This window comes from Spermophilus citellus (genome assembly GCF_964194105.1).
Source record: "Spermophilus citellus genome assembly, chromosome: 9".
Classification (NCBI taxonomy): domain Eukaryota; kingdom Metazoa; phylum Chordata; class Mammalia; order Rodentia; family Sciuridae; genus Spermophilus; species Spermophilus citellus.
In genome coordinates, this window is record NC_138191.1 from 13,737,534 (window position 1) to 13,752,256 (window position 14,723).

The 14,723-nt window shown below is 40.7% G+C and overlaps 1 protein-coding gene across 3 annotated transcripts in view; it reads left to right on the forward strand.

Moving 5' to 3' along the window:
- LOC308655993 (carboxyl-terminal PDZ ligand of neuronal nitric oxide synthase protein) overlaps positions 1-14,723 on the forward strand; it is a gene marked incomplete at its 3' end in the record, with an annotated part of 325,313 nt that overhangs the window by 277,771 nt on the left and 32,819 nt on the right. For all 3 annotated transcript variants that reach the window (XM_081306545.1, XM_081306546.1, XM_081306547.1), the window contains exon 6: positions 860-1,001. In XM_081306545.1, coding sequence (XP_081162671.1) covers positions 860-1,001 — 142 coding nt within the window. The remainder of the gene's footprint in view (positions 1-859; positions 1,002-14,723) is intronic.

Consider the following 14,723-nt stretch of genomic DNA (forward strand, 5'->3'; position numbering starts at 1 on the left):
CTCCGTATCTCATAGTTGTCTCATTTTTACTCCTTGAAAGAAGGTTTAAAGGTGACTAGTCATCAGATTAGAGTAAGTGACCCACCTTTGAGACCCTGTCCTGAGAACCCTGCCTGTGCCTCTTCCTCACTGCCTGCAGGTGTTGCCGAAGACTCTGGGAACAGGTTTCTTTGTCCTCCCCTCCTCTCCTAGTTAAGCAGTGGGACACTGGGAGTCAGGGGCTAGTTCTCCTCTTTGGCTCCTAAAAGAAGAGGTTAAACAGTAAAACAGGAGAAAATAGCCATCCAAGTGAGCAATATCTTATTAGAGTAAGCCTCGGAAAGCTCACCTTGGCCTTAGTTAGCAAAGTGTCAGTTGACTCTGATGTTAGGCCAAGGCTTCCAAGCCCCAGAGCATCACAGCCCTAGGTCTATAGGAGCTCCTAGGAAATCTGACATCTGAAGAAAGAAACAGCTGAGTTCCTCTTGGTTTGATGGGCCTATTAAACACTTGATAATGGTTGGCAAAATGATGTTGAAGCATATTGATTAATATGGTTATACTTAGAAGGAAAGAGTTGGGGCTAAGTCTAGAATTGGTATATTTCTCAGCATACGTCCTTTCGGTTGATTGATTGTTTCAAAACTATGGTGACAGTTTCTATTTTCTGGAGTATTTCAAGAAGGGAAAGTATTTTTGTACTCTTCTTTCTGAATATGTATACATCTGAACAACCTTAGGATTTTCCATTTCTTTCCTTTGCTGGTTTCCTGGGTTTTTGATCACATGTCCCTTGCACTTCCCACCCACCCGCACCCCTTCTTGTGTCCTTGTAGAGTCACCATAGCCTTCACTTGTCCTTTTCCTTCCTCTTCCCCAGAGTCAAGCTATGCGAATCGTCCGGACGGTGGGGCAAGCCTTTGAGGTCTGCCACAAGCTGAGCCTACAGCACACACAGCAGAACGCAGACGGCCAGGAAGATGGGGAGAGTGAGAGGAACAGCAATGGCTCAGGGGAACCAGGTAGGCACCGCGGATGCATTGGGCATAGAGAAGGAGGCAGGAAGACTACCACAGTGGATCACTGCCCCAAATGCCAGGTTATTAATTTACTTAAATTAAAAAAAAATTCCATGTTTCTCTCCAGGTTCCAGATTTTCTTTAAGGTATATGTACTAGTGTGTGTGTGTGTGTGTGTGTGTGTGTGTGTGTTTTGCTGGGAATTGAGCCCAGGAGCACTCTGAGCTACATCCCCAGCCCTTTTTATTTTCCAATTTTAAGATAGAATCTTGCTAAAGTTGCCCAAACTGGCCTTGAACTTGCAATCTTCCTACCTCAGCCTCCCAAGTTACTGGGATTAGAGATGTGTGCCCCTGAGCCCAGCATTTATTACTTTTTATAACCAAAATGTTTAAATTATTAAGCCAGAAAGCATTTAAGTTGGATATTAGGAAATATTTTGTAAAGACAGAACTTTTTCTGCTACCATATCACTATATTTCCCACCCAAAGAAAACTTCAGTAAAAAAGCACCCCCGTAAAACAAATTAGAAAGAAAATAAATTCACAGTTACTTAATTTTTTGGTATATGTTATATATGTTCATATATGTTATGTGAAAACATTAATTTATATAATATGGTATATGAATATCTTTATATAAATATAGATATTAGGAAGAAAAAGAATAGGTGGAGAATCCAAGAAAACAAACTGAAAACTATTAGAACTGAGAGAATTCATTTAAGGCACAGTCCAGAATTACATAAATATCTATGGTTTTCATATATTCTAACAACAATGGTTAGAAATCATAATAGAAGTAAATTTATTAAAATAAAAGCTTTTACATATAAAATACAGATAAATAAATGTATTATTTTACATTTTAAAAATGGCATGTTCCTGGATGGAAAATCTCAGTATTGTAAAAATGTTAATTCTCCTTGTGTTCATCTATATTAAAATATGAATATTTAATATTAAAATATTAAAAATGTTTAACATAATAAAAATTTCTAACAGTGAAAGGAGAATCATAGTGAGCTATAGAATTCAAAACTTATGGGATGTAGCTAAAACAAGGCTCAAAGGAAAATCCAAAGTTTAAATCATTTAAATTAATAGATGACATGTCTTGAAAGTCAAATGAATTAAGGATCCAACTCAAAAAGTTAGAAAACAACAAATAAATCTTATATTGGAAATGATAGGTTTACAATAGACTCTTGATTTGCATGCCAGCTGTACCATCATGAGCTATGTGATCTTGGACAAATTCTATAACCTCTTTGTGCCTTAATTTTTACTTCTGAGAAATAGGAATCATAGTAATGCCTGCCTTATAGATTACTGTCATATTAGATGAACTGATACATTTAAAAGGCTGAATTGCCTGGCACAATGGTGCATGCCTGTAATTTCAGTATTTGGGAGGCTGAGGCAAGACGATTATAAGTTCAAGGCCAGCTTGGGAAACTTAGCAACACCTTGTCTCAAAATAAAATTAAAAAGGGCTGGGGGTGTAGCTCAGTAGGAAAGTGTTCCTGGGTTCAATCCCCAGTACCAGAAGGGGAAAAAAAAGAATTTATCCTCAATATTGACCCATACACGTTTGAAATGATGGATTGTAGAATAAAGTTGCCTAAGAAAAGAATCAGTTTAAAACCAAAGCATTGGAAATGGCAAAGGGTAACTTTTAAAAGACATAATCTGCTTATTGCATTTCTTTTTTAATAGTGCATTATAGTTATACATAATGTTGGGGTTCAAAAAATAAGATAAAGAAAAAAACCAAGGTTAGAACTGTGGTATGGTATGCTACCAATTATACTGTATTATAAATCCATATATATATAAATGTATGTATGTGTATATACACACTCATGTCTCTTATGCATAGTCTGTTTCCTACATGATACACAAGAAACTGACAACTGTAGATGGCTAGGGTGGCAGCAATATTTGCTTTCCACCACACTTTAATAGTTTTTCTTTTTTAATTTTGGACATTTATTAGTCATAAATTCAGAAATCCTAACATTTTCTTCTAGTGCTCAGTTTCTATGTGATGAAAGGACTCACCTTACTTAGCTCTTGGTTCATCATTTTTATTAGACAGTGGTACTTTTTTCCTAATGCAATCATCTCAGTGATCTTGATTAACAACAACAACAACAATTACCGTATAGATAGAGCTTTACATTTTGCTATGTTCCCCTGACCTGCTTATAGCAGGTCATAGTATTAATGTAAACTTTTATAACTTTCCATTTTTGTGTTCTGAGGCTTAGAGATAAAACAGAACTATAGGTAAGTTTTGGCAACTATTTCACATATCTCTGCTGGTCAGTGAGTAGGGTGTAATGGTGACAGTTGCTTGTAATACTCATCTAGAGACACCAAGAGACTCATGACTGTCCACTTTCCCTAGAGAGCAGAGACCAGGGTGTTTGCTTCTGTGCTGGAGAATGCTGTCAAAGCATTCAACTGGAGAAGCAGTATTTATTGACACATTGAGGCCATTTAAATTTTTTTTAAAAGTTTGGTACCAGGGATTGAGCCCAGGGGCTTTACCAGTGAGCCACATCCCCACCCTTGTTATTTTTTATTTTGAGACAAGGTCTCACTAAGCTGCTGAGGCTGGCTTTGAATCTGAAATTCTCCTGCCTCATCCTCCCAAGCTGCTGGGACTACAGGCATGTGCCACCTGTTAACACCTCTTTAGGGATGCCCTGCTCCTCTGCCGTTGGAGACCTGCAGCTCTCGAGAGCTTTCAAACCAGAGTCTCACCAACAGCTGGTATATGCATATACAAAGAAATTCTAACCAGAAAGTAAAGTGCATTGTTTCCAATGAAACCACTTTGTTCTATAGTGAAAGGGGCTGGACACAGGTACTTGCCCATAGGCTAAGCATTCGAACACCTTTGTTTTAACAGAAGTCCTGTCTAAAGAGCCTGCTCTGATATACTTAATCAGAATAATCAGAATTCACTGCTCAGCTGCTGGCTAGAGAGGTCAGGATGGTCTGGGTTAGCCTTTTTCCCCCCCAGTGCTGGGGATCAAATCCCGGGCTTATGCATGTTAGTCAAGAGCTCTACAACTGAGCTACCCCCTCAACCTCTGGATTGGCCTTTTGAAGAGAATTGCCTGTGCAGCGTTTCTTATAGACAGTGCCAAGGGTAGTTTTATTTCTTCCTACAGTAGGAGCTTCTATTTCCTCCCACCTCCAGCCCTTGTCACCATCTGCTGGGTGGCTGGGTTGATGTAATTTCCTGGGGTGCTGTGGAGGATTCACACTGGGGAGTTAGTGGAGGTTCCAATGAGGGATCTCATCCTGTCCTTTTTTTCAGTTCTATTTTCCCCACTCCTCCCTGTGTGCCACTAGCTTCTTCCTGCCCTGAATGTGTCATGTGCCCTCTGGCCATGGTTAACCTCTCTCCCAAGGATCCCTGCATGCACCTTGAGCAGGCAACCTACTCAAACTGCAGTCCTAGCATCCTATCTTCTGGAAGCCCTGCCTTCCAACCCCATTCTCCCATTCTCTTCTCTTCCCCTTCCAGAAAATTCAAAGACTTTTTCTTATTCTGACTTCCTGTGTTCTTTGCCCCAGGTTGATGTTATTGACGTTCAATCCCCTGTGTACCAGACACATAGCATCCTCTATCTTTAGTGAAGTGTGAACCCTGGGAAAATGGGGACTTCCTAGCACAATAAATACTTGTTAAATAAACTAGCAAGCACTATCAGTGAGTGGGGCTAAGGTGTCCATATTTATTAGTCATTGTCAACAAGTACTAATTAACTGCTTACTCTATGCTAACATGAGCATGGATATTGAGGAGATATTTCAACAGGGAGTGATTTTTGAACAGCCTCTTGATGAAAAATAATGACACATAATATGCGAGAGTTCTGTGGAACTGAGGTGATAAAGCACAGAGGGTGATGCAGAAGACTGGACCAGTATTGATAGGGCAGTGATGGTTATGGTGGGGATGGGTAGAGGCTAATGCCATTTTGCTCTTTTAGCTGTAATAGATGATCAGCATAGAAGTAATGGATCCACTGGCTTAGTTTACCTTTATTTTTAATTACATTTTGGGAGATAGTTTTCTTGAGTCACATTAACATACATGTGTGTATTAGTTAGAGTTCTCTAGAATCAACAGGAAATGTGATTATAAAAAGATGATGTATTAGATTGTCTTATGCAACCAGAAGCTGGATAATCCATAATGGCCATCTGCAGACTGGAGAGCTGGAAGAGCCAGTAGCTGCACAGTCCGAGAGACTGAAGCCCCAAAACAAGAGGAATCAATTGTGCTACCCTAGTCCAAATACTTCTGGAAACACTCCCTGGAGAATCACTGGCAGAGTCCGCTTTGGAAGAGCGAAGAAATGAGAGTCCAATATCCTTAGGTGATCACATCAGCAATCAAGAACCTGTTCAAGAATTGAGCTTGCATCTGCTACTGCTCCTTGTTCTTCCAACTTTTATTTCATCCAAGCCACTATCCAATTATTGGATGGTGCTGCCCATGCTTAGGGAGGGTCTCTACTTCAGTTCACTATCCCACATGCCAATCATTCCTAGACACACCCTCATTGACACACAGAAGCCTCTTAATCATCAGAACCTCTTAATCCAATCAAGTTGACAATTCAAATTGAGCATTACATTTATATGTTAGTCAATTTTGTGTCACTATGACCAAGATACCTGACAAAAACAATTTACAGGATGAAAATTTTGTTTTGGACTCAATGGTTTCAGAGTTCAGTTCATAGTTGGCCAGCTCCATTGCTTTGGGCCTGAGATAAGGCAGAATATCATGGTAAAAGACAGTGATGGGTGAACACTGCTCTGTTCATGCCATCCAGGAAGCAGAGAGAGTGCCATGAGCCAGGGACAAGATACAATGCAAGAATATGTCCCCAGTGGCCTGCTTCCTCCATCCACAACTCACTGCCGACAGTTACCACTCAATAGTGCGTTCAAATTATTAAACTGTCAGATGTATTAATCCATTGATGAGGTCACATCTCTCATAATCTAATCATTTCACCTCTGAACATTCCTGTGTTGGGGATCATGCTTTCAAAAACGAACTTTTCAGAGGCACTTTCTAGATCTAAACCATAACAACACGATATCTTTATTGCTTTGTATCTTTTATATACCACTCTCCCTAAGAATATAATTAATATTTTATATGTAGAGACATCTAGGTCCATTATAGGAAGATCTGTTAGGTCTAGTGTAGTTTCTTCAAAATTTAGAGTACAAATAGGCACTGAGTTTGTTCAAGGAGGTCAAGGTGAGTTCTAAATCCCATTGGCCTCCTTCAGGGAAAGTGAACCATGTGGGCTTGTCCATTGTCCTTAGCTAGGGTTCCAGCGCTGAGAATGTGGCCTGAGGAGTGATGATACCTGTGTTAGGGAGGTGTGTGTATGTGTGTACACTCAGATATAGAGTGAGAGATTATTTTTATGTTTATGTGGTATGGGGATTGAACCCAGGGGTGCTTTACCACTGAGCTATATCCCCAGTCCTTTTTATTTTTTATTTTGAGACAGAATCTCATCAAGTTGCCCAGACTAGCCTCAAATTTGTGATTCTCCTGCCTTGGCCTCTCAGGTAGCTGGGATTATAGGCATGTGGCACTGTGCTCACACATGATTGTTTGATCTGGGTATAGCAGAAATTTGCAGGATCTACAGGCTGAAGACCCAGGGAAGAGGTAGTTTAAGTTTGAAGGCTGTCTGCTGAAAGAATTCCCTTTTCCTCCTGAGAAATCAATCTTTGTTCTGTTCAGCCCTTCGTCTGATCAGATGAGCCCCTCTATGACATGGAGGGTGGTCTGCTTGACCCAGAGTCTACTAATTGAAGTGTTAATCTCATCTAAAAAAAATACCTCACAACAACCTCTAGAATACTATTTGGCCAAATATCTGGGTCCCTCAGTAGCCTTGCCCAGTTGGCACATACAGTTAGTTAACTGTCACCAAAGTAAGGCAGTTGTGTGGTCCCACAAGAAAACACTGGGGCAGTGGACTAGAGATGCAAAACAATTGGGTTTGAATTGAATTCAGCTGAGTGATGCTCAGCAATCTTCACATTCTCTCTGGACTATGTTTCTCCTCCATCAGGTGTTGTGAGTGAATGCAGCACAGTGCCTAACAGTGTGTGCTGTTATTTTTGGTTCTGGGGGCTGAACCCAGCAGTGCTTTACCACTGAGCTACATCCCCAGTCCTTTTAATTTTTTCATCTTGAGAAGGGATTTCACTAAGTTGCTGAAGTTGGTCTTGAAACTTGTGATCCTCTTGCCTCAGCCTCTTGAGAAGCTGGGATTGTGGGTGTGTGCCAACACAAGAATTAGCTATTTAGCTAGGGTTCCAGTGCTAACTTTAGAATATCTAACCTCCTCTGTACTCTGAGGTGAGTAGACAAGGAGATCTCTGAAGTACTGTGATCTCTGAAGTCCAAGGTCTGTGGTGGATCAGGTGCCTTCTGATTGCCATGTAGTACTACATTCATGAAGTCGAACTTGCTGAGTATTAGCACTTGCAATTATTATTTGGATCTGGGGTTGGAAGTATTTTCTTATTCAGGAAGGTTTTGTTCTGCCTTACCCCCTCGTCACTTCCTGTTTACCACCCCACTCACTGTTTACTATCTATAAACTGCTAGGAGCATGTTTCTTCTTTTCGTAAATGCTTTCCCCAGAAGCATTTATTGACTCCACTAGGATTTTCCCTTGTAATGGGGCACCTTGAGGGTCCAGAGGAGAGCTGTTAGTTGATAGTTTTTTACAAGAATCTGGCTTCTGTTGGGAGCTTTTCATTTCATACAGTGTTTATCTTTCCAGTCGAGCCTCCCTGTGATATGATGTCAGGCCCTTTATTGAACAGAAGAAACTTGTTTACTCTTGGTAACTGAAAGTGTAAGTCCTGCAGAGGCTTCGCTGTCTTCTTTGATGTCTTGTCAGTGCTTTCCTTCCTGGGTTTTAGCTGTGCTCTGTGCCTTTCTTCCCTCCTGGTTCTCTCCACTGTTCCCTACCCTGGGGGAAGATTTATCTTTTGTGTCTTTTGGCAGCAGCTGCCCTTGGCTGTTCCTGGGGCTCAGAGCCAGGTGGGGTCACTGCCCCGTCCCACTTGTCTTGTTTTGCCCTGTGTTGTTTCGGATTCCTGGAAAGGGCTTCCTGGGAGAGATCCTGCTCCCCTGGAGGCATGCCTCTGCCCTTGGCACAGACAGTCCCACATGGAAGGGCTTGGAGCCCTTTGGAAAAATAAGCTTCTTAAAAATGAAACTGGGGGTTGGGTGGCAAGAGCACTTAAAATCTACTCTCAGCAAAAATCACATAAATAATATTAGTAACTAGAGCCCTCGTGTTGTACATTATATCTCTAGACTTGTTCATACCCTACATAGCTGATACTTTGTATTAATTCATCTAAATCTCCCTGTTTTCATTCTCAACTACATCCATTGGAACCACTGTCTCATTCTCTACTTCTATATATTCAATTATTTTTTAGCGAGACATTTGAAATCTGCCCAACTGTAGTCACCATTGCACTACCTATAAACATACCAAAATGTTATGTTATGTCTTAAATATTTAACATATCCAACAAAAAAATCAAAGTAAAATAAAACTGTATCATCTAGACAATGAACACTGGATGGATAATTATTGATTAATTGGTTGATTGTGTTACTGAGGATTGAATGCAGGAACATTCTACCACTGAGCTGCATCCCTAGCCTTATTTATTTTTGAGAGAGGGTCTTGCTAAATTGCTCAGGCTGGTCTTCACTTCTAATCCTCCTCCCTCAGTCTTGAGTAGCTAGAATTACAGCTGTGTGCCACTGTATCCAGCAATGGAACTATTTATGAGGCACCTATTACATCTTCTAGGTATGGCCATCCTGCTTGCTCAGAACAGCAAGCCTCCTTTGAACTCCTAGCATTTCTGCTCTCCCACATCTGCTCTTGCCTTTCCTTGGGCCACCACTGCCTGAGCCTTTGCTTCTCCTCATCTTCTAACCCCTTTGTTTTTAACTCTTCCTTCATTCAACAAGTGTTTATCAAGTCTACGCTGTGTGTCAGACTCAACTCAGGAACTGGGGACATTGTAAATAAGGCAATAAACTTCCTGCTGGGGAAGAGCTCACATTCCAAGTTGGTGTAGGGGATGCAAACAAGATACAAAATAAGTCAGCTTAAGTTACAGAATGTAAAAGCAGAGAAGAAATTAAGGCAGGGTAGATGGGGACTAAGTGTGGAAGGCAGCTGGGCCTGGTGGTACATGTTTGTAATCCTAGCGACTAGGGAGGCTGAGGCAGGAGAATTATAAATTCAAGGCCTACGTGGTCAACTTAGCAAGACCTTGTCTCAAAAAATCGAAAAGCTGGAGATGTAGCTCAGTGGTAGAGTGGGGTTTAATTCTTAGTACTATAAAAATAAGATACATACATACATACATAGACAGATAGGAAGGCAAAGAGCTATGACGGTTAAAGACACCAACCAGGATGTAGGCTCTCTGTTCACCTCACAGATTGTTTCTTTTGCTGAGAAGAAACTTTTTAGTTTGAGTCCATCCCATTTATTGATTCTTAGTTTTAATTCTTGCACTATAGGAGTCTTATTAAGGAAGTTGGGGCCTAATCCCACAAAATGAAGATTAGAGCCTACTTTTTCTTCTATTAGATGCAGAGTCTCTGGTTTAATTCCTAGGTCCTTGATCCACTTTGAGTTGAGTTTTGTGCATGGTGAGAGATAGAGGTTTAATTTCATTTTGTTGCATATGGATTTCCAGTTTTCCAAGTACCATTTGTTGAAGAGGCTGTCTTTTCTCCAGTGTATGTTTTTGGCACCTTTGTCTAGTATAAGATAATTGTAATTTTGTGGGTTACTTTCTGTGTCTACATCTTGGGAGAAAATTTTTACCCCTCACATATCAGATAGAGAACTAATCTCTAGGGTATATAAAGAACTTAAAAAGCTACGCACAAAAGCAAAATAAATAACCCAGTCAATAAATGGGCCAAGGACCCAAACAGACACTTCTCAGAAGAGGATACACAATCAATCAACAAATATATGAAAAAATGTTCATCATCTCTAGCAATTAGAGAAATGCAAACCAAAACTACTCTAAGATATCATCTCACTCCAGTCAGAATTTCAGCTATTATGAAGACAAACAACAATAAGTGTTGGCGAGGATGTGGGGAAAAGATACACTCATACATTGCTGGTGGGACTGCAAATTGGTGCAGCCAATATGGAAAGCAGTATGGAGATTCTTTGGAAAACTAGGAATGGAACCACCATTTGACCCAGCTATCCCTCTCCTCGGACTATACCCAAAGGACTTAAAACAGCATATTACAGGGACACAGCCACATCAATGTTTATAGCAGCACAATTTACAATAGCTAAACTGTGGAGCCAACCCAGATGCCCTTCAGTGGATGAATGGATAAAAAAATAAATAAAACATAAAAGCATATGTACACAATGGAATATTACTCCAAAAGAGAATAAAATCGTGACATTCGCAGGTAAAAGGATGGAGTTGGAGAAGATTATGCTAAGTGAAGTTAGCCAATCCCCCCAAAAAAACAAATGCTGAATGTTTTCTCTGATATAAAGAGGCTGATTCATAGTGGGGTAGGGAGGGGGAGCATGGAGGAATAGATGAACTCTAGATAGCACAGAAGGGTGGGAAGGGAAGAAAGGGGGCAGGGGGTTAGCAATGATGTTGGAATATGATGGACAACATCATGATCCAAAGCACATGTATGAAGACATGAATTGGTGTGAATATACTTTATACACAGAGATATGAAAATTTGTGTTCTATATGTATAATAAGAATTGTAATGCATTCCATTGTCATGTATTTAAAAAGTAAAATCAATTAAAAAAAAGACACCAATCAGACTGCCAGCTTTAAGCCCTAACTCTGTCCTTACCAACTATGTGCTTTGATTTCTTTATCTGTCAAATGGGGATAATAATAATATCCACCTCTTACAGTGGTTATTATGATAAATGAGTTAATATATGTAAAACCCTTAAATTACTGTGTGGAACATTGTACGTTTCAGTTAAGATTAAGCTATTACTATTACAGTTTCAAGGTAAAAGGTGACCTTATCAAGTACTTTTGGACCGAGCTAGTAACTCCTTTTTTTTTTTTTTTGTATTGCTTTGTTTTGTTTTTGTCTATACCAGTGCTTGGCAGTGCCCCAATTCTGCATTCTTACAGCAGTACTTAGTCATTGTAACCCTGTGGCACCAAACAGCCCTGTGGAAAACCCCATCTGTGGATTTGTCCATTTTCTCACTGGTGATTCCTGAACTTGGCCTGGGTGACTGTGCTCTTCAGCAGTTCTGCTTGTCCCTAGCTCCCTTCTCCTGTCCAAGATTAGCCCTTTCACCTGTCTTTGCACTGTACCCCAGTGTCACTCCTTCACAAACCTCGAGCTATCAGTTATCTTACTCCTGTATCTTTATCTGAATCTTCTGTGCTCGATTTTTCTTCCCACTGCAGACTGATAAGGTCAAGCCTTCTCTGTCCTAAAAACAACAAAGAAAAATTTTCTTTTTCCTATATGTCTCCCTATCCTGTGGCATTATTTCTTGTCTTTCCTTCATAGCCAAGCTTCTTATAAACTTATCTATACTCACTGTTAGCCTCCTTATTTTTTTTCCAGATTCCTTTGCAAGTGCCCCTTTAAGTTTTGGAGTTGCTCCTGAACTTGGTCCCTTATTTCTTTCCTGACTTCTTGTGATTTCAGCAAACATCTGTCTCTAGGCTGGACCTCTCCAGAACTCTCCATTCATACACTATTTTTTCTTTTTGGTGGTCCAGGGGATTGAACCCAGAGGTACTCTATCACTGAGCTACATCTCCAGCTTTTCTTTCCTTCCTTCCTTTTTCTTTCTTTCGTTTGAGACAGAGTTTTGCTAAATTGCCTAGGCTGGTCTCAAACTGGAGATCTTCCTGCCTTAGCCTCCCGAGTTACTGGGATTATAGGCATTCACCTTAGCACCTAGCTCATATGCTGTCTTAGTGGATGCACTGCATGTATCCTTTCAGTTATCACTATTTCAGAGGCTGAAAGAGCCAAGGTCAAGGTGCTGCCAATTCTCACTGTGTCCTCACTAATCTCTTTATATGGGCTCTATACTCATTACCTTCTAAAGGTCTCTTCTTCAAATACTACATTGGACTTTAATTCGTAAATTTGGTGGGGAGAAGAAGAGGATACAAATATGTGGCCCATAACATGTACATGACAGCCTGATGGAATCTCCGTTCAGCTCTTATACACACTCTTATCATTTCAACACGTGTAAAATTGAACTCATCCCCTTACCCACAATCCAGTTCCTCCTGAAATTTCCTTATAGGTGCCAGATTCCACCCAGGCACCTAAATCAGATGTTTAAAAATTCATCCTATACATTTCCCTGCCACTGCATATCATGGACAAGTGTCCAGCTAAGCCTTGTGATTTCCACCCCTAGAAGACCTTGCAGATAGACTCCACTTCTCTGTTTCATTGTCACCCCTACAGCTTAAGCCCTCATGTTTCTCATCTTAAAGTATTGGTTTTTCTTGTTCCTTTTGCATCTATCCTCCCCTTTCACCCTATCTTTCACCCTATCTCTAGGGTGAAATTTTAAAGAATGAATGGTATTACTCATTTTTAATGCTTCAAAATAAGATTCTGACTCTTCTTGGTCAGGTTCCTCCAGGCAGAACTATTTGTGGTGCCCGACCTGCTGTGGATTTCCATGCCTCTTTGTCTTTGCACCTGCCTTGCCCTCTGTCTAGAATGTCACCCACAGCCCTCCCTCCCCTATGCCTTCACTGGTATTTTCCTACAGGAGTTGCTTTCTTCCCTGCACAGGCTTTAAACTCCACCTGTTAGGTGCTCCTTTCTGTTGTCCTGCACCTTGGATAGCTCTCCCATAGGCAACACAGCCTCAGTCTACAGCTATGGTTTCTGTATTTTTCCTCCATCAGACTGGACAAGCATAAAAAACAGATTTGTCTTACTCATCTTTATGCACCATGTGCAGTAGATATCTATCATATACAAGGTACTTAATAAATGTTTATGAAATAAATGAATGAAATAAGCATGTCTAATGCCCTCTAGTTCCTGTTTAGTGTATCAAGTTGAGATAGTTTAAACAGTTCAAAGCATCCATGTGCCCACCCCCAATCTTGGTACTACTTCCTTATGTTACATTTAAGAACCCGTAGTGCCCCCATTCCATTAGTTTTCTGGATTTTCCAGAAAGGTTTTCATGCCTTTTCTTTTGCCTACGTTTCTCTATGCTGGAAAGTTGGAGATTCCATATTTCCTCCTTTATTTACTAGGATCTAAAGATGGTCAAGAGCTAATGACCATTAGTTCTTTTAGGTCTCCTCTTATCTAGTATGCTATTAGGCACCCATAATATTTATAGCTGTTCCCAGTTCTAACAGATCTATTATTATCCTATTTCATTAAGTCAACAAGATTGTGTGATCATTGAAGCCCCTGCTGGGCAGCAGAAAGTCTTTCAGAAAGCAGTCCCCTGGTTTTGCTTTAGTTTGGGAATTGATTAGCACAGACAGAATGGATGAGCAGTTGGTTTCTTAGGACCTGCTCAGATCATAGGAGATTTTCTGATCCCAGACAAAGTCATCTCTAAACCTTCTGTGTCTGGAGCTTCTCAGTCTTCATTGTGAGGATCCCTAAGGATAGAGAGAGGAGAGGGAGCCTCCTCTTGTAGTTTGCTCTACTGATTTGCTACCCTGTCACAATACTATGTCTTTTGTTGGTATTTATGCGACACTTTCTCTGAGTCAGATCCTTAGGCAACAGATGAATGGGACACAGCCCTGGTCTTGAGTCTAGAAGGGAAAAGTGGGTATGTTCAATTCTGTGTGCTCAGTGCCCTGAAACACAGGTGCACGGAGTGCTCCTGGAGCCTAACTCCTCCTGACAGCTGATGACAATTTCCCCTGCCCAGACCAATGTCCATTTCACCCTGATTATTCCTAGACAAGTGTGGAGAAAAAGATGCTTAGTATCCAGCAGCAGCCACCACCTAAACAACAGCTACGAGTTTCCATAAGCCCAGTCTCTTGCTAACCCCAAAATGTCAAGGTCACTTCTGGGTGGTTGTATGGTAGAAAACAGGTGGCTTCTATGCTCCCTGCCTGCTGGCTCATGAAAGAGTAAAAGAGCTGCTCCATCAGGCCATGGTCAGGGCCATCCTTTCTGTTAAATACCTTTGCAGCCCCTCAACAGGGCCACCTTCCCAGCTCCTGTAGCAGCCTGGAGAAAAAACAAGTACACTGTTGACTTTTGAAACACCATGCTTATTTTCCCAGATGACTGGTTGGGTTGGCAAAGGAAGAATTCCTAGAACTATTTGTTCTTTAAGACAGCCACTCAAATGACTGAGGCCTGGTGTTCTGCACCAGCACCAGCTTTAGGGTAGCAGTTCTCTATATCTACAGCTTGTGTCAACCTGCTCTGTTTTTCCAATTAGTGCTTGGTCTCTGAAAACTTCCAAGAAATTGCATTCGAAGACAATAGTGATGAACCTAATCCCAAATACAGAGCAATAAAATAGTTCCTGTGAAATGCCAAGAAATTATTTGATGTTTTTAGAGAGCCCAAGAAATAGAAAGGAACAAGAGATGAAGAAAAATAAG